This window comes from Aspergillus foveolatus (genome assembly GCF_047715535.1).
Source record: "Aspergillus foveolatus strain CBS 279.81 unplaced genomic scaffold BDW70scaffold_7, whole genome shotgun sequence".
Classification (NCBI taxonomy): Eukaryota; Fungi; Ascomycota; class Eurotiomycetes; order Eurotiales; family Aspergillaceae; genus Aspergillus; species Aspergillus foveolatus.
This window is the reverse complement of record NW_027396071.1, coordinates 489,679-507,421: the sequence shown is the minus strand read 5'-3', so window position 1 is coordinate 507,421 and position 17,743 is coordinate 489,679. Positions and strand designations below refer to the sequence as shown.

The 17,743-nt window shown below is 51.7% G+C and overlaps 6 protein-coding genes across 6 annotated transcripts; 3 read left to right on the top strand and 3 right to left on the bottom strand.

Annotated features, from left to right (window-relative positions):
* Positions 1-929: 929 nt before the first annotated feature.
* Positions 930-2,147, top strand: BDW70DRAFT_110062 (uncharacterized protein). Its single transcript, XM_073734514.1, has 4 exons — positions 930-1,146; positions 1,209-1,265; positions 1,326-1,388; positions 1,451-2,147. Exons 1-4 carry the CDS (start codon positions 1,083-1,085, stop codon positions 1,882-1,884), a joined length of 618 nt encoding a protein of 205 aa, XP_073599227.1. The 5' UTR covers positions 930-1,082; the 3' UTR covers positions 1,885-2,147.
* Positions 2,148-2,279: 132 nt separating this feature from the next.
* On the bottom strand, positions 2,280-6,128 carry BDW70DRAFT_130002 (zinc metalloproteinase family protein). Its single transcript, XM_073735728.1, has 6 exons — positions 6,062-6,128; positions 5,147-5,837; positions 4,997-5,095; positions 3,212-4,943; positions 3,027-3,153; positions 2,280-2,968 (listed from the first exon to the last, which is right to left on the bottom strand). Exons 2-6 carry the CDS (start codon positions 5,465-5,467, stop codon positions 2,872-2,874), a joined length of 2,376 nt encoding a protein of 791 aa, XP_073599226.1. The 5' UTR covers positions 5,468-5,837; positions 6,062-6,128; the 3' UTR covers positions 2,280-2,871.
* Positions 6,129-7,144: 1,016 nt separating this feature from the next.
* BDW70DRAFT_130000 (uncharacterized protein) lies at positions 7,145-9,122 on the top strand. Its single transcript, XM_073735727.1, has 2 exons — positions 7,145-7,700; positions 7,771-9,122. Exons 1-2 carry the CDS (start codon positions 7,650-7,652, stop codon positions 8,803-8,805), a joined length of 1,086 nt encoding a protein of 361 aa, XP_073599225.1. The 5' UTR covers positions 7,145-7,649; the 3' UTR covers positions 8,806-9,122.
* Positions 9,123-9,407: 285 nt separating this feature from the next.
* Positions 9,408-11,178, bottom strand: BDW70DRAFT_110022 (polysaccharide lyase family 1 protein). Its single transcript, XM_073734513.1, has 3 exons — positions 10,496-11,178; positions 10,362-10,446; positions 9,408-10,312 (listed from the first exon to the last, which is right to left on the bottom strand). Exons 1-3 carry the CDS (start codon positions 11,097-11,099, stop codon positions 9,583-9,585), a joined length of 1,419 nt encoding a protein of 472 aa, XP_073599224.1. The 5' UTR covers positions 11,100-11,178; the 3' UTR covers positions 9,408-9,582.
* Positions 11,179-12,313: 1,135 nt separating this feature from the next.
* BDW70DRAFT_157062 (putative DNA ligase I) lies at positions 12,314-14,755 on the bottom strand (the record flags this gene model as incomplete). The annotated part of the gene is made up of 1 exon (XM_073740284.1): positions 12,314-14,755. The coding sequence occupies one exon, from the start codon at positions 14,753-14,755 to the stop codon at positions 12,314-12,316; it is 2,442 nt and encodes an 813-aa protein (XP_073599223.1).
* A 477-nt stretch (positions 14,756-15,232) lies between these two features.
* On the top strand, positions 15,233-17,657 carry BDW70DRAFT_147985 (RINT-1 family protein; the record flags this gene model as incomplete). The annotated part of the gene is made up of 5 exons (XM_073738798.1): positions 15,233-15,247; positions 15,304-15,428; positions 15,482-15,787; positions 15,841-15,982; positions 16,029-17,657. The coding sequence occupies 5 exons, from the start codon at positions 15,233-15,235 to the stop codon at positions 17,655-17,657; spliced, it is 2,217 nt and encodes a 738-aa protein (XP_073599222.1).
* Between the last annotated feature and the right edge of the window lie 86 nt (positions 17,658-17,743).

The window sequence follows — 17,743 nt, the reverse complement described above, 5'->3', positions numbered from 1 at the left end:
TGTCTGTCTCACAGTGCCCTCATACAGCGTATATCTAGGTCCGTGGTTGCGTACAACACCAACGTCTTGGTGGTGATGTCTGCGAGCACGTTGTACTTACAGAAGCTGGCCTGGGACAGCAGCGATTCGACCCCTCAGCTAAGCTTTTTTGAGTATAGGCACAACATTAACGGCGCGCGAGCTATTGAGATGGGTCTGGGTTCTGGACTCTGGCTTGGTCCCAGCGCTCGATCGACGGTCTGGAACCGATTCGGAGCCCTAACGGGGCACCAACACCGCGAAGAACATCATAAGGCGGCCGTTGGCGTTTGTGTGGCTGTCATGCTCTGCGGTTTATGCCAATCAGGGTGCTGACGGATAACCTTATCTGGCGGCTGAAGAGGCGTCTTCAGATGGGTCCCGGGCTTGATGGGGCTTTGATTGCTATATATGGAATGTATTGTGGTGCCGGCAGCCGAATTGGTTGGTGGAGGTTGGAAGCACAGGCGGCTTTCCGGTTTGCTGGGGGTACTTATGCGGGCGTCCTATGCTTGTATCCGGGTAAGGTTTTCTATGCAGGTGAGTTGGAGAGTGTTAGGACGGGAACTGGACCCTGCGTTGCAATGTACGTTTGCCCTCAAGTTGTTTATGTATACTTCCGGGGGAAGAACTATCGTTTGATTTATTTGTCCGGCATATCTGGGTCCAGTCTCACTTGCCAGCTACCTGATTGATGAGCAGGATGCATATTATACTATTTTTCAATAAAAGACCGATGGAGAGGCTTTGATAGCACCGCACCTTTCTTGTGAGGGCGTTTGTCGCACCTTCCCAGAATGGAAGTGACGGCTGCTCGACTCGAGTAACACACCACGACTCCCTCTCCCTCTCCCTCTCCCACTCCTCTTTCTGATTTCAACACAGTTGCATCTTCTTTCGCTTTGCTCGCGTTCTGATCTCGACTTCGTTTTCCAATTGCGTCTCATCACACTACTCGTTCTCGCTTTGCATCGCTCACTTTCACATTCAACGCACTTCAATCGTTGCTTCAAGCTCCTTCTCACTCTACAAACGCTTCTTTCTCTTCTTAGAGACTCTCTCAAATGGCCTTCAAGCTCGTTCTACTGCTTGTTGCGTGCCTGCTGGTCTGTGCCGGCTGTGCAAATGGTGAGTTTCGTTGCAGTTTCGTGCTAGTGATCTATGATGTATTGACTGGAGCGCCGAAGCAGAGATCATCGGAAACCATGAATCCGTTATTGATGGGTTGAATATCGTAGGCCATTTGGGTATGTTATGTCTTTTTATCCCACTATCCGAGTTTCTTAATCTAATGACTACCTATGAAGGTAATGACAAGGTCGATGTCGACGGGAGCCGTGCTAAGGAAGGTCCCGTCCTTGCTCCCCGTGGTAAGTTGCTACCCGTCCGTGATCCACCTAGATAGTACCACTGACGATCTTCTCTGCTTAAGAGGTTGCTACTGTCACCGTTACGGAGACCGTTTGTGGACCTGTTGGATCTACTTCCGCTGGAGGTTCGCCCATCATTTCGGTCCCTGAGACCACTCTGGCGACTGACACTTCTGGCCCATCATCTGCTCCCTCAGCCGTGCAGCCTCCCGCTACTTCCCAATCTTCTGGGGCTGATGGCGCCACATCTGCTGAGCCTACTTCGGCTGAAGCTTCTCCTAGTTCCTCTCAAGGACAGGCCACTACTACGCTCCAGACTAGCTCTGCTGCCTCTGGCACTTCCACTTCTGCCGACAGCTCTGAGGCTCCTACTACAACTTCAGTCTCCCCAACCTCAACGGATGCGCCTGCTGCCAACGCCGGGTTTACCAAAGGGGGAATGAGCAGTGTCATTCTCGCGGTGGCCCTGACCTTCGTACGCATCTTTGGGGTCTAATCTTGCTATCCACGCTGGTCGCCTGTCAAAAGACTGGTAGACAGCACCACGTACTCCATTTCTTTTTCTCTCGATGGGAGTCACATTCAAATAATGTTTTCATTTATGTCTTCGGAGGCCATGTGATTACACATGCTGCTCCAGCTAATGTCGAGATGACTCGCTGTTTTTTACCGCATAGGCGTTACCGTACATCTAATCAAGTCAGTTGCAATTTTTCGTACGTTCTGGAGGTATATCAGATTGTATCCTACGCAGCTACAAGAATAATTACCCTCGTTATTGAAGTACGGCCTACACACAGGGCACGCGTAGTTTGACGTAGGCATGAGTTCTGCGTTTGATGGATTTACAATCTAACTGCAAGAACGGACTCTAATGTGAACAAAAATAATGCATTCTATGACCAGTCGGCCTATTATCAATTATGTATGGTATAACCGTAGAGTGAACACCCATGTTTCAAGTCCTGCTCATCTCATGGTATAAATGTTTCCCACAACCGCCAACGCCTGATAATCTCAGAGCCAGACAAAGCTCGCAAAGGAAAGGCAATCTCCAAACGCCGCTACACGAGAAATGTAAGCACTGTACAAGTTGACACCTCCCGAGGATGTGTTGTATGAGCTGTTCAGGTATGACGAAGTGGGCCCTCTGTACCGTGGGCCACTCAGTAAAGCACAGCCCGAGCCTGTTCGGGATGCGGAAAGGAAGGTGCCGAGAAGGTATATTGAATGACGAGAAATGAGTACAAGGAGAAGAGGTCAACTGTGAGTTGACGTGTCGTCCAAATGGTTGTATATGGTTGAATAAACTTTTGAGGCACGAGTTTCGGCGTCGAACTGGTAGGGCACGTGTTTTGAAGCCCGTAACAGAGGTGAGACTGGGACGAGAGGACTCGGAACGCCGGGACCTCTGGAGAAGCGACAGCTCAACTATCCCCGCCACAAGTCGGTATGACTATACAGCTAGATCATCCTGAGAATCTCAGTGCATGATTATGAGGGAGAGGCCATCGATCCAAGCTCCGCAGCTTCCTGTAAGACCGGCAATCTTATAGCCCAAGGGAGGAATTAAGTTGTACCTAAGACGACTGTCAGCACGAAGAGTCTTGAGAAAAAAAAAAAAAGCCGAATGCATACCCTGAACCTCCGCTGGCATTGCCAAAGAGCCCAGATTTTCTGCCTAAGCTGGTCAATATCTCAATGGCGTCGATCCAGTGTCCTGCTCGGACATAAAAGCCTAGGAGTATTTCTCCGCGTCGCGTGTCTGCAACCACATGTTAGACGCCCGTGGTACGCAGAGACTGGGTCAGGTACAGACTTACCTAGCACAAAATCGTCGGACATTCCGTTCCGGTTCCCAAACAATTGGCTCGTCGCATCCTCATAGAGGAATTCTATCCCATGCAGCTTGTCATTATGATAGATCCTAATGGACGTTAGGAGTTTCTTATATTGGAAAGCACAGTCCAGGAGAAGCTGCTCCGGTTGGCTTTCGGCTAATTGTGAGATACCCAGTTTACATCCTCGATAACCGACGCCCTTGGGCAGCTTCACCTGGGAGTTCTTGGACTTCAAGCTGCTGATGGAGTCGACGGTAAACGAACCGAGAGTACCGGAAAATATAGAGATTTTGACCTGTTTCTTCTTTTCCTTGTCGGTACCGAATACTCGTTGCCGCAGCTCACTCTCAGTCACGGTGACTTGTTTCGGAAGCCCATTGCTGGTCGATTCGGTGTTGAGATACTCAAGGAAATGATGGCACACCTGGTCGCCTTCACCGTATAGTTCAATAAACGCAATTCCAGTGGTCGCAGTCAGCAGGATCTTGCCATTTTCCACCGGCCAGACTTGAACGCTGTCGTCTGAGCTCATAGGGGCATCATTAGGAAGACGGAAGCAAGGGTGGAATCGGAAGCGCAAAGTATCCAGACGATGCCATGTGCATTCGTCCTGTGGCAGGCATGGATGCAGGCCCTGTGTTTTTGTTCGGGTCGAGAACGGCTCTCGAGTCACAAAGGAGCGGTTAAAGCGGACGTAGTCTCTGAGCATGATGCCCGATTCCTGATGAGGGCAGCCGAAAAGGTGGCCGACTTCGTGAAGATGGGCCCCGATACCAATATTTGCAGACTCCCAGCTAGAACCAGCCTGCCCGCAATCGTTGGCGACGTAATCTGTGTTTGTTCGGGTGCAGTCGGAGAATGCATCTACTACCTCCTCTAGACAAGACGGATAGCTCTGCAGACAATGAGACCCGAAAATTGCCATTTTCAGGTCGCCATTGCTCGAGCCCAAGGCGGCATGGCCGGTAATGGTTTGCGACTCCGTGTCCCAATGGGAGTCTAGGAGTAAGACGGAGACGTACTGTTTCTGGCGCGGCTTTAGGTGGAAATGTTTTTTCACGGCCTCTTGTGCGATGTCGAAAAGCTCATCCTTCCTCGTGGCCGGACCATATTGCTGGGCAAGCTGCAGGTCCCGAAGCTCTGCGACAGTCTTCTCGGTCCGAACAATATGAATTTTCGCCTCGTTTCGCATTTGCCCACTCGCTGCATCCCGACTACTGACTGTGCCCGGCTGCCATTCTTCCTCAAAACGAAAGCACCGTCGCCCAAGATTGTTGCGAAACATCTGTTCACCGGTGAATGCCTGCCAAAGGTATGCAGCCATTCGGTACTTCTTGATCGCAGTCTCTATATCGTTACCCTCGCGATTCGCCTTTTCCGGTACGGCGTCAAACGTCCCTTTTGAGTCCTTTCCAAGCAGTATCACGAGGTGTAGGGGCGGCGAGTTAGTCAACGGGAGGTAGTTGATGTTGATCCAAGAGGAATGAGTAGCATGATGGAGGTTGCCAGACGACGACTTGGTTGAGACAAAGTCAAGACGGAGACGATTCGGACCCGGAACAAGATGCACGAGGGCCTTGAAATGGGACGAATTGACGGGCCAGGAGACCTGGGGAAAGCTATCTTGGTGATGGTTAACCACTATACTACCGTCCAGCGGATGTTGCCTTGGGTCCCCGATTTGGCCATATATTAACAGGATCTTTTGGTTAACCTGGCTCCTAGTCAGCTGGACGAACCTACTAATTCCAGAAAGCGAGTACGTACCCACGCATTGTCTGTTATTGAGAGAATCCTGGGTCCATAGGGCGACGACGGCCCCGGCGACGACCGGGCGGCACCGTTGACGGATAGGGAGCTACCACCCTATCGAAACACGGTAAGGTTAGGTATAAGTATTGAGAGGATCGCACGTACAAAGTAGCTATTCCGTTGGGACGGAGACACCGAGGGAGGTGGGCGCTGCTGGGGCACAGTGAGGGGAGAGCTCGCGCCGTTCGAGCTGCCATTGGAGCCATTTAGCGACGGTAGATTATTGGTGGACATATTAGGCTTAATGGACGACGGCGGCGTGACAGAACTATACGACGCCGAGTCCGTGGTTGAGGAGGACTTTCCGGAGGTCACATCGCCATTGGACTGGGTCCCGTTGGATGTTCTGCTGGACTTTTCTGTTGATCGTGATGTACTTCGGAAACTAGAACGGGAGCGACTGCGCAGGTTCTTAAAGAGAGGCATGTTGAGAGAGCAGTGGAAGCGACCGGAAGAGTCCAGGAGAAAAGGTGGCTCGAAGGGAGGCGTTGGACGTTGTGCTGTAGCTGGGGTACCGTAGGGTTGGACGAAATAGGAAGGAGCGACTTTTGAGAGTTGTCACCCGTCTTCCTCAACACCAGCGAACGAAAATGAACAGGTAATGTGAACACAAGAGTTACGCTAGCTGTCAGAAACGAGCGACGAGAGCGACGAGATCGAGTGGCGTCAACAGGAGTCGGAATGGGTTCGATGTGTGAGAGAGGAGGGTGGAAAGATTGGCGACCGTTTGCGGAGAGGATATTGACGACCCTCCACCGACTGGAGCTCAGGATGGAGAGATATCAATGTCGACCAGCTACAGCTCATTATTAGCAATCGATAAGAAACATGGTAAATAAAAAACAAGGCAACGCCAGACAGTGGGCGGCTGTACTTGGCAATGCAAGAAGCATTGGCAGTGACCAGAGTGGGGAGCAGAGCTGCAGAGCAGTGCTCTGCAGTGCTCTGCACTGCAGACGGCGCCCAGCTGGCCGAGTGGATGGTCGGAAAGCGATCAGAGCGAGAATAGTAACGACGTACCTTTGTGGTCTTGACGGCGTGAGCGGGCACTGGACAGCTGTTGTCTGGTGGAGGGAGACTCGCGAGGAAAGATCAGGATAATCAGAGAGTCTGGCCAGCAATAATAAGCTGGTATCAAGGCAGGCTCAGGCTGAGACATATAAAACAGAACGGAAGAACGAGCGAGCATAGCTTTGCAAGTGGGTCGGACGCCTGGATAGCACTTGTCTAGTTTCACCTGCGGCGATCTGCTATATTTGTCTCAGCAAAGACGTCAAGCCGATGCACTCAATGCACTCAATGTAGATAGATACAAATATGCAGGCCGTTCCGTCGGGCCATATTGAAGTGCCGATCGAGCAGAGTAGTACGCATTCTCGTCTTTTCCTCATAGTGAGATGGTCTACGTAAACAGTGTATCCTTACTGGGCTTCCTTATCTGTTGACAGACACAGAATGTCCTTTAGCGCTCTCCTATTGCATCATCCACTCCACGTCATACTCTTTCTCCTTGGTTCCTGTTCCTGGCTCAGTGGCTCGACTTCTGCTTGTTTCCAGTTTTGCTGCTGGAGTGGACCTTATCTCTGGCACCTCTGGTCCTTTTATTTCTGCCTCTTGATGCATCGCTCACAGATCCTACGTCCAGCGGCCTTTAGAGCACACCGCAGGTGGCACGGCTGGCCCAGCCGGCGCAGCTGCGCAGCTGCGCCAGCTGCGTATCCCGTGGTTGAACAGAAAACGCTAATCTGCATAGTCCAACGGTCCACACACTCTGGCCAGCCTGTCGCGTCGTACGCGGCGACAAAAGGGATGAAGGAGGATAAGAAATAAGGAGAATGCTCAATCGGAAAATTTGCTAGACTATTAAACGGCCGAAACTGGCGACCCATCAGATTCCAGTGGGTTGTGGGTTTCAAGGAGTCGCCATATCTACTTACGTACTCGCACGAATCGATAATTTAATGAGATATGCACCAGAACTCTATATGACTCTGAATCGATCCCGTTACGCCCTAGGGTCCAGAACCGTATGTTTTCGATCGTCTCGATCGGTCGTAGATGAAAAATGAGTAGATCGATCACGGGCGTCCGACATTCTGAGTACACGACGAGCCGGGCAATATGCGTCGCGATGTCTGGCACGCCGCAGCCGCACGCGTTTCCTCGCTCGCGGTTCCACACGAGATTGCAGACTTGGACTTGCAGGATACCGGGACAACAACAAAAATTCTCTCCGGTCAACCTGGATCTCGACCGTCCACATATCTTGGGCTCGAGGACGGGGTATCGGCTGGATTAAACTTCTAGTCTTACGCCATAGTCAATTTTTCTGGCCTTGTTTTCAGATCTCGTTCCCACAGATCGTTTAGTGCATCTCGCGTGCTCCAATTGGGTGTCAATCCTTCTCCTACCAGCCGCCCTTCAGCTTCAAGGTTCCTTCAGGGCTCTCTCTCCACTCTCTGGATTCCGAGTCCGTCATCCCTTTCTGCATCTTGAGTCCTTGAGTTCCAGTGATTCCTTTCCCTTGAACCCTGCTTGGCCACTTCCCGAGTCCCCTCCCCTCCTGGTTTATGGCCCTCGCCGCCGTTTCAGTGTCACCCACCAAGCAATGGTCCTGTCAAACCCCGAGAAGACAATCCGCAAGATTGACATCGCTCAGGTATGTCAATCGATCCAGATACAATTGGCATCAGGCCAGGCGAAAGATGCTAATGCTCGTCTGTTTCTAGGTGTCGCTCAACCTCCAGGACCGTCTCGGCCTCGCCAAAGTCAAGTACCAGAATGGCCGGCTACCCTCGCGTCAGAATGGTGGACTGCATATCTCTCTAGGCTTTGGAAGCAGCGACAAACCCTCCGATTCCTCCTCCGATATCTCCAACAGCCGTTGCGAGACGCCTCTGACCTCCCCCCTGCGAGCCTCGTCCTATTCCTACTCGAAGGAGCTCCCTCGCTCGTCCAGAAACAGACATGCGGTCACCTTCAACTCCAGGGTGATGCAGCCCATGCTCTCTGCCAGTCGAAAACGCCTCCGGTCTGATTCGGCCGCAAACATTGACCGTCCGGCAAAAGCGTCTCGGGCGTCGTGGAAGCGCTTGCATCAATTGCCCGAGTCGTCTCCTGGGTTCCGTCGTCATACCAGCACTCGCCGCGGTCGAAACCACCTCCCGCTCATTTCGGAGACGGCTCCCATCCCAGAGCTCTCCTCTCCAGGGCCAGGGTACCACGCCCAATCAGACGATGAAAATGATCTGGATCTCCCCGTTCACAGCTTTCAAGTGAGCTCCGTTGTAGGCTCCTCACCACCTCGCACTCCGCCGCCAAAGCATTCCTCTCTATCACGAAATGACCGCAACCTCCGCCACGACGACGGTGCAGACCTTCTTCTGTATCTAGCCAACTCGCCAACTCCAGCCAGAGTCGCAAACAAGCCCCAGCCGCAAGAGTTCCCTCCTTCGACGCCGCCCAGTCAACATGCCGCCCTCCCATCCTTGACCCCGACTCCAGGCGGAGGGTTGTTCCCCAACTTCGGCACGCCAAACCAGCAATTCAACTTTGCAGACTTTGTCAACGTGACTCCCAGTCCCGCGCAGCCCGCCTGGGGTGGCCGAACACCTGGCGGGCTCGCCCGGACCCCGCTGGCATCTAAAGACGTTCGGAGGCGATCCAACCTGGATAACCTCCTGCCACCAGGACTCGACAGCCCTAAAGTCCGCGAGAAAGGGCCGAGCGCTGTTCTGCAGCTAGGCGGCGAGCTACGGCCATAGTGAACCCCTCCATCCCATATTTGTTCTTTTCTTTCCCCTATAACTCATATTACCCCTGCTATGGAACCCTTGTTACGACCCTTGATGACCGATATGTATCCCTCACGTCCCAATGTATTTACCTAATTCTGGCATCCCCATATCCTTGCCTCAGTCAAAATCCCTATGCGAGCCCAGTTGGAAAACTGTGCATCATTTACCCACTTTTTCTGTCCATACATGGCCCCATACCCTTTCTTATGTCTGTTGGCGACTACTGGCACCATCTGCTTTTACTATCATCACGAAACAATGACTAGGACTAGCATTTGTCTTCCTCAAACGTAGGGAAATTTGTAGACAGGACTATTTAATAACCTCAATCTTGGGTCCTTGGTCTCAAAGTCTGTCAGGCTTATCAAGAGGAGATAGAGCATTGTATTTAATGATTATAAGTCTGTTGACATAACATGCACAAGAATATTCTTTCTTCAGCAGCGATGCATATCACAGCTATCTTGGGGGCTACTGCGTGTTCTCAATTTAGGTCATTGAGCGAGTGTCTAAGTTCATTGTAGTGGCGATTTTAGGACTTAAGAGTGGTGCGGGGAAAGGCTAAGTAATATGATCAAGAAGATAAACATATTAATGACAGAAAATAAAGTACAAAGTTATATACGACGTAGACGATATTGGCATGACTAGATGCCCACCTAACCTGCTCATCGATCAAAGTCCACACTACAAGTCCCATCCGTTGATCTCACAGACCAGTGTCCGGTCCAACTTACCACTCCTTTAGTGAGAACGGCGAGCCCGCTTCTTGTGGTTGCGGCGAGCTTTGCACGTGCCCGGCGGGTGAGAGGAACCGGAAGCAGACCCATGACTTCCAACACTAGAGGGAACAGGAGTGGGGGTGGAAACGGCCGGGGTCGAGACCTCATGCTCTTTCTGAATGGCATTGGTCTCAACGGCAGGAGGGGTAAAAGTCGGGTACACCAGGGGCGTGCTAGTAGGAATCACAGGGACACTGGATGAAGGAGCAATGCTGCTGCTGCTGCCGCTGGTGCTTCCATTAGCAGAGAGCTTTCCAACACCAGCATTAGCCAGGACGTAAGCGGCGACCTGGTCGACGGGCAAGATGGTAATGTCGCCCTCCTCATCAGCCGGGAAGGCGGACAGTACGCTCTCATCCGCGACAGCAGTGTATTCAGAGTTGGTGAGGCTGTTGGCGACACAAGTGCGGCCGAGGACGGAGGAGCAAGTCGCCTCGGAGTCGGAGTCAACGGCGAAGATAGCACCGGTGCCGTCAGCGTTGTAGGCGGAGTTGATGTCCTCGAAGACGTTGCCCTCGATGAAGACGTTTGTACCGGATTCCTCAACGTCGAAGGCGTGGCCGGTGTTGTCGGACCAGTAGTTGTTGTAGACGTGCCAGAAGCTGGGGGCGCCCACCTTGGGGGCACGGCCAGAGGTGGTGTGAATGTAGTTGTTCGCGAAGGTGACCTTGTCGTTTTCGCCGAGAGCGAGGCTGACCGGTATTAGGATTGTTTAAGTACAGCTATTGGAGGCGAACTTACATAGTCCAGTAGTGGTGGCCATCACAGGAGGCCGACCAGTCGGTGGTGCCGTCGAGCTCGTTGTTGGAGAAGGTGACGCTTCCGCCTGTAGTCGTTAAGAGGTGGCTCTGAACAGGAAAATGGGATCAACGTACTTGATTCGTATCCAGTGACGAACATTTGACGACCGACGAGAGAGATCTTAACATGGTCGATCCACACCTTATCGGCGCCGTCAAGGGAGATGGCATCACCACCCCAGATGTACTGTGGGTTGAGCTCGGTAATGTGGATGTTCTGGACGATAACGTTCTCGGTGCCGTGGATACGCAGACCCTTACCACGAATGACACCAGCATCACCAACACCGACAATAGACTTGTTCGGGCCTACGTCCAGCCCGTCCAAACCGGCGTTGTCATAGGTACAGGTCGTAGTCGGGTAATCACCACACCAGCCGATGCCAACCTCAATAGCGTTCTGGCCGGCATCGCCGCAGGTGTTGGAGTCGGGAATGCAGCACTCGCAGTCGACGCATTCGTCGCCGAGGAAGTTGAACTCCTTGTCGATGAGAATTACTCGGGGTTCGTCGTCTGCCAGCCACTCGGTGAGCTCGGCCGTGTCGGCGGGTGCAGCGGGGGTCGCATCACCACCACCAGTGGTGCCAGCACCGAAACCGAAGGGAGTGCCCACAACCTGGGCTTTGGCTGCAGCTCCTAGAAGAGCTGTGGCAGCGATGACTGAACGAATGATGGCCATCTTGGTCGGTAATGAGTGACAATAAGAGACCTTCAATATAATGGAAGGGAGTGAAAGACTAAAGCACCGAGCCAGCAGTACTTGTGCAACGAACGAAAGATGATGTTGACGCCGAACTAGAGTCCATGGAGAGGGCGGCTACATATGTAGAATATGTACTCAGAGTACATTGCGTAGATTGAAGTTTGTCTTGGCCTTAGATATTGCGGCAGTCAATCCGAAACTCTTGGTGTTCTTGGCGGTTTTCCAAGACCCGTACCATGCTGTATCCTGCAATGTCCCCGACGTCTCGACGGAAACCTGAGTCAGGCGCAATTGGCTCAGCACAAGGCTCATGGTTCGTGGCTTAACTCGAGCCAGTTCCCCTGCCCAGAATCAGCCAAGATGGCTCTGGCTTTTCTGACTTCAAGCCCTCCACGCCTGGCGACGTCCCCACTGACGCCTCTATCTGAAGCAGTTTGACAAGGATTCGGAGTAGGCTTCTTTCTCTAAGGAGAAGTCCACCGCCTGTCACTGTCAGTTCGTCTGACTACGCCTCAGGGGTCCTGGACCCACTACTGCACTGTGCGCAGTGGGCATTGCAGTCGCAACAACTCAGTACTTGGGTCATGTTCGAATCTGATTGACCCTGGAGTTCAACGAGACGCAACCGTCGAAAATCTTCTGTTCTTTTGCTTGAGTGCACAAGCTTTAGTCTTGGAAAACACGTGGGATATCTGCACAGAGAATACTGATAAGTTTCAGATCTTCTTGGCAACAGTGAATCGTACGGTAGATCCTCTTGCGCCTGCACGGACCTGCTTTCTATACGAGACACACCATGGATCTCACCCCAATTTTCCATGAGAGGTTCTTCAACGACAGGATTTCGAGACTCAGACGTTATGAGCTGAAGGTAGACTCTTATGATTGGTCTCACGTCTACACTCCGCGCTCCGTATATGATCGTCTGCATCGATCCCGTTGCGACGGGTATTTCCTTTCAACTCGAGGCAAAACACGTTTGATAGTCGATGATATTCATTAGGGCTGCATATGGCCGCGTCAATTGCGTCGCTACTATTGATTTTGCAGATGCACACTCGGCTAATATTCGGTCGTTGACGTTCTCTTGCCAACGGTAACAATGCTGCAGATCGTCGACAGGCATCGGCGAAGCTCCCTAGGGAGCGGTCCGAAAACCTCTGAGCAGAAATGGCGTAGTCGATAATATACTACTCTTCCAAGTCCGCAATCTGATCTGCATTCACCGTCTCCTCAGCCCCCGCTCGATCCGACTGTTTTCTGTACAACAGCGCAAGGTAGTCCGATGTGGAGGCCTCGTCGATAGATTTGTCCTCTCGGACTCTGAGAAACCGAGGAAAGCGAAGGCTGAGACCCCGTTCGTCGCTTACCAAGCCAATAGCAGCTGGATAAGTCGGGCTGAGCGTAATATCTGCAAACGCCATTTCCCAGACTTCTTGTGGTTCGAACCACACGTCCGGCTCGCCATTATACTCGACGTAGCTCGGCCGCGATATCACATTAGGACTCCCCTCCTCGTATTTTCCCTTATTCGCTTGGTAAAACTTATCGCTGAAGCCGGACATGCACTTTGTCACAGCTTGAAGACCTCCAGTTTCGGGGTTGCGCACAGCAAGGAGGATCGGCGACCACCATTTTGCCTTTCGCCCGTTGCCATGCCACCCGGCCACCGGGATGAGGTCCAGTGTTTCTGATGAGGCGCTGTAATCTTTCTTCACCTTCAGCCAGGACTCGAGCCGTCTGTCGGGCTCGTACGAGGATAGTAAAGCTTTTCGGCGGCCACCTTTCTTCGTTTCCTTTGTTTCTGCTTTCGGCGTTGCAGTGATGCTAGAGTTGGTGCTGTCGGACCCATTAGTGGCAGGCGTATTGTCGAGCACCTTGACCATTATACCCTCGCACTTGTTCTCTGTGGCACTCTTGAAGAAGTCCAAAACGGTTTCGGAATCGGCTGACGTAGCATCCAGGCTTTTGACCCATGTAAATCGGTTCGGTATCTCCATAAAGAGACTTCGCAGCAATTCTCTTCGCTCGCGCAAAGACCGTTCCAGCAGGGGTGCGCCGTTCAAGTACATCAAATCAAAGGCAAAAAGACAGACATTGATCTTAATTTCTCCAATCTCGACATTCTTCTTCGCTCGGTTGGTCAGAATCTGAAAAGGTTGGAGCTCTCCATTTTGATCGACGGCAACCACCTCGCCTTCTAGGATGAAGCTGGAAACACCCTCTCCTCGTATTTGAGGAACAAGAGACACAAGATCTGGGTACTTTTCTGTCATTTCTTCTAGATGCCGGGAGAATATCGAGACTTTGCCTGCCTCGTCACAGTGTACCTGGGCACGTTGTCCGTCGTACTTGAACTCACAGGTGAAATCTCGCCCCTGAAGTTTTGTCAACATTTCCGAGAGATCGCGAGTAATGCTACCCAACATTGGCATCAGTGGGATATGAAGCTGCAACCCGCAATGTAGGAGTAGTTCCTCGGTGACTCCGGTCTCGAGAAGGCAGGGCACAAGGTCGTTGTAGTTCGGATGTCTGGCATAAGACGCTTTGACCAGCTCCTCCGCGCTGCTGTAGACTTCTGCGAGTTCTTCCTTCTTGAGGCGAACTAGTTCGTGTTGACTATGCACAATAAAACTTGCATTATCTGGTTTGGAGACTAGAAAGGCTCTGGCAAGCGCAATAAGCATAGTCGTCTTTACGGCACCGATACGCAAGTTCTGGACGAGGGTCCTCACGATGTATCGACTTTCTTCTGCACCTCTAGTGTCCTGTAAAAGCTTCTCCACGATACGTTGTTTGAATTCTTGACTTCCGCTGCCTTTGCTCATAGCAATCTTTATAAGGGACTGATAGACACCTTTGATACTCAGTGGTTTAGGCTTGATCAAAGTGAAGCTCTGCCTCTTTTTTGCCTCAAACGCCACATCGCCGGCATCACCAAGCCTATCATATAACGATTTAAGCCCTTGGCTATTCAGGCCGTATATCTTCTTGAAGGCTTTAGATATCGAAGACCCGCCGAGCCCGAGTTCGAGTTCGTGATATGGCGGTGAAATGGAGTTTGTTGCCAGCCATACTGCGGGGAGTACGCTCGAAGGATCCCCTTCAATGAGAACGCGGAGAAAGTTGACCAATGTATCGACAATCTTGATGCGACTGGTAGTTGAATTTGCAAGAACGAATGCTCTAGTAAGAAGAGCATACGAAGCATTCCCACCCTCCGCCGACCAGTGCGCTTTCAACTCTCGAGCGTACGTAGAGGAATCGAATACCAGAGGACTCTGATCGAAAGGGACAGATAAAGATATCGTGTCCTCGGTTCCTGTTGATGACTGCAATGAGAGCACTCCGACCTTGGCCTTCTTTTGTTCTCGATCCTTCTCTGGTGAGGGAGATGCGGCGGTAGGTTCGAAATGGGGCACAGTCGCGGGAGACGCGGAATCTTGCTCGTTATTCCATTCAGCCTGAAGCTTCCGAGCAAGGGCTTCGTCAGATAGATGCTGTTCTGTGTCTGTCGGCGAAGCTAACTGCTCCGACTTCTCAGTCTGCTTGGCCGTTCGGCCCTGGAAGAATGACGCGATGCTGCGCGTGGGCTGGGTGTCCCTCTTGCGCTTTTTGGCAGGGCTCGACATATTTAACCGTCACGTAGGTAGCGATAATATGAAATTAGCTGGGTTGGTGCCTATTATGAGTTTCATGACGTCGAGCGAGTTGGTGAAAGATGGTTGATTGGTCTGGGGAAGTTCCAAGAGCTCCGACCCCGAGCGGAGGGGAGCTGCTGCGGTGATGGTCATTCGCGACGACACCATCGTTCACTGTTCTTCTCCCCTCCCCACCAACGCCGCAAAATGGCAAACCCGGTGTCGGCTCTGTCAGCACACGAGCGGACGAGGGTGGAAGACTATCTCAATGATAAGATACAAACATCTGCCGACTTCGCAAGCCTTGACTCGCTTCTCTCAACATTGCGGGCCCAGCATGAGCTCCAGCGGAAACAGGCATGAACCAACACTGACCGAGTTAAACTTTCATCCGTTCTGCTAACAAGATCATATAGCTAGCTGAAGCACAGGAAGCACTTTCGGTTGCCACCCGAAACGCCAACGATCATGTCGAGACCACCCGTAAACAAGCCGAAGCCTTCAATGACCAACAAGCCGATATTGACCGACGACTCAAGGCCTTGACGGGATCCAACGCTAGCAACGAGGCAGCGAAGCGCTTTGAGGCCAGTATCAATAAACTTCGAAGGCTTGAGTTATCACAGGGTTATGTCGCGTTGCTGAAAGATGCTGAGGAATTGAGGTATGGTGCTACGAAGGCTCTTAAATTGTTCTGATCGCTGAGAACAACCGTAGTAAGGAAGCGCTGCGAAATATGAAGTCTGAGGCTCGATTAGCAATCGCATCGTATACTCAGCTGCGGAACATGGTGAAATCATTGAATAAGGCCCAGCCAGCTGCAGAGGGCGCAAGTCCACATCTGATTGACTATGTAGGGCAAATGGCGTCCAGGCTAAGAGAACAGATGAAGATGGAGTTTACAAATCGTCTTCGGTCTACTTTGGAGCAGATGAATTGGCCGTCCAAGGAACTAAACTTCCCGGAAGACCTCAGAAACCAGTGGGCGGACAACGTTGAGCTACTTCTTGACCTACAAATTCCGTATGTGGTTGCTCGGAAATCCTGTATACGTTCACTGCTGATTGAATCCACAGGGAGCTTGAGACCCACAAGTCTGCGAGTCAGATAATTGTTCAACCGCCGGTTTTGTTCGCATTGGAGGCCATGGTACATCCGCTGGAGCTCCGTTTCAAATACCATTTCAGCGGTGACAAGCCAACAAATCGACTCGACAAGGTAGGTACTCCAATTCGGCTAATAGCGCAAGCCTCTAATGGTGCAGCCTGAGTACTTCCTTGCCCATACAACGGATCTAATAAACAACTTCGGCGCTTTTTTCACTTCATACCTCCAGCCCATCTTCAACCAGAAATCCAAAACTGTGGGTGATCAACTCGCATGGCACTTTCTCAGCGCCTCCGATGCATATATTACCGCTCTTTTGCCGATGGTAAGACACAAAATCACGACCTACCTTCCTCAGATTTCCGCACATCCTCAGTTACTCAGTCATTTCGTGCATGAATTGATGAATTATGATAACGACATTCGTGAGACCTGGAACTACTTACCCGATCCTTATTCACAAGAAGACTGGAGGGGACTTACGTGGGAGGTATTGTCGAAGGAAGGATGGTTTGACCGATGGCTCCAAGTCGAGAAAGATTTTGCACTAGCCCGGTATGAGGAAATCGTGGATACACCAGATAGTGGCCATCTCGACTACGATGGAGTTGAACCAACCGCGACCAAGCCCACTAGAGCCGCTATTCGTGTGAACGATCTTCTGGAGACTATAACCGAGCGATACCAACCCTTGTCATCTTTCAGTCAAAAGCTCCGGTTTCTTATAGACATCCAGATAACACTATTTGATCGATTCCATGAGCGCCTGCACTCAGCGCTGGAAGCCTACCTTGCCATGACCTCAACAATCGGCCGCACTGTGCAGGGCGCTGATGGACAAGCCAGTGTTGAGGGAATTGCCGGGCTAGAGCGACTTTGCAGAGTCTTTGGAAGCGCAGAATACCTCGAGAAAAAGATGGATGACTGGAGCAACGAAGTCTTTTTCGTGGAACTCTGGTCTGAACTGCAAGAACGCGTCAAGCAAAACAAACACAGCGGAAAAAATGTTGCTGGATCAATGTCCGTCGCTGACGTGGCATCACGCACATCCTCGGCCATCAACAACACTTCCGGAGTGATCTCCCTAGACGAGACACCGGAAGGAGCTCTCTTTGATGAGACCGCGTCCGCATATCGTCGCCTCCGACAACGCTCCGAGTCAATAATCATATCTACGCTTGTATCCAATGTTCGGTCTGCTCTAAAGCCCTACTCTCGTGTATCTACCTGGTCAACAATCTCTGGCCATTCCGCTCCCGCAACAGGTCACCTTCCCCCAACCGCGGACCTCGCACAGACCATGCGTACTTTATCCACATCAGTCTCATTCCTCTCTCGCGCACTTGGAGTCGCCCCGCTCCGTCGCATCGTTCGCCAGGTCCTCCTTTCCACACAGACATATATCTGGTCTAATGTCCTTCTACGAAACACATTCTCCGCCTCCGGAGCCGCCCAGTTGGCAAGTGATATGGACCATCTCTATAGCGTCGTCGATGCAGCTCTCGGCCACGCAGTGCAGGCAGGAGGCTCAAAGTTTATCCTTCAGAAATTAAATGAGGGTCTTCTCATTCTGAACCTTGAAGCACAGACTCCCCTGGCCGAAGATGAAGACAAAGCTCCTGCTGAGTTTGCGGCCGAAAAAGGCTTAGGATTGTGGGAGGTTGAGAAGAGACTATTCAAGGATAATGAGAGTGCGAGGGAGACGCTAGCGGAGTTGGGCGTTGAGACACTAACTGAGTCGGAGGCAAGGAGTATTCTGGAGAAACGCGTTGAGATTGGGAGCTGAATTGCCTTACCTAGTTAATAAAAGATCTATTCTCTAGTGGGTTATATATGGAGATAAGTGTGAATGCATCGTTCCGCTTCGTTATA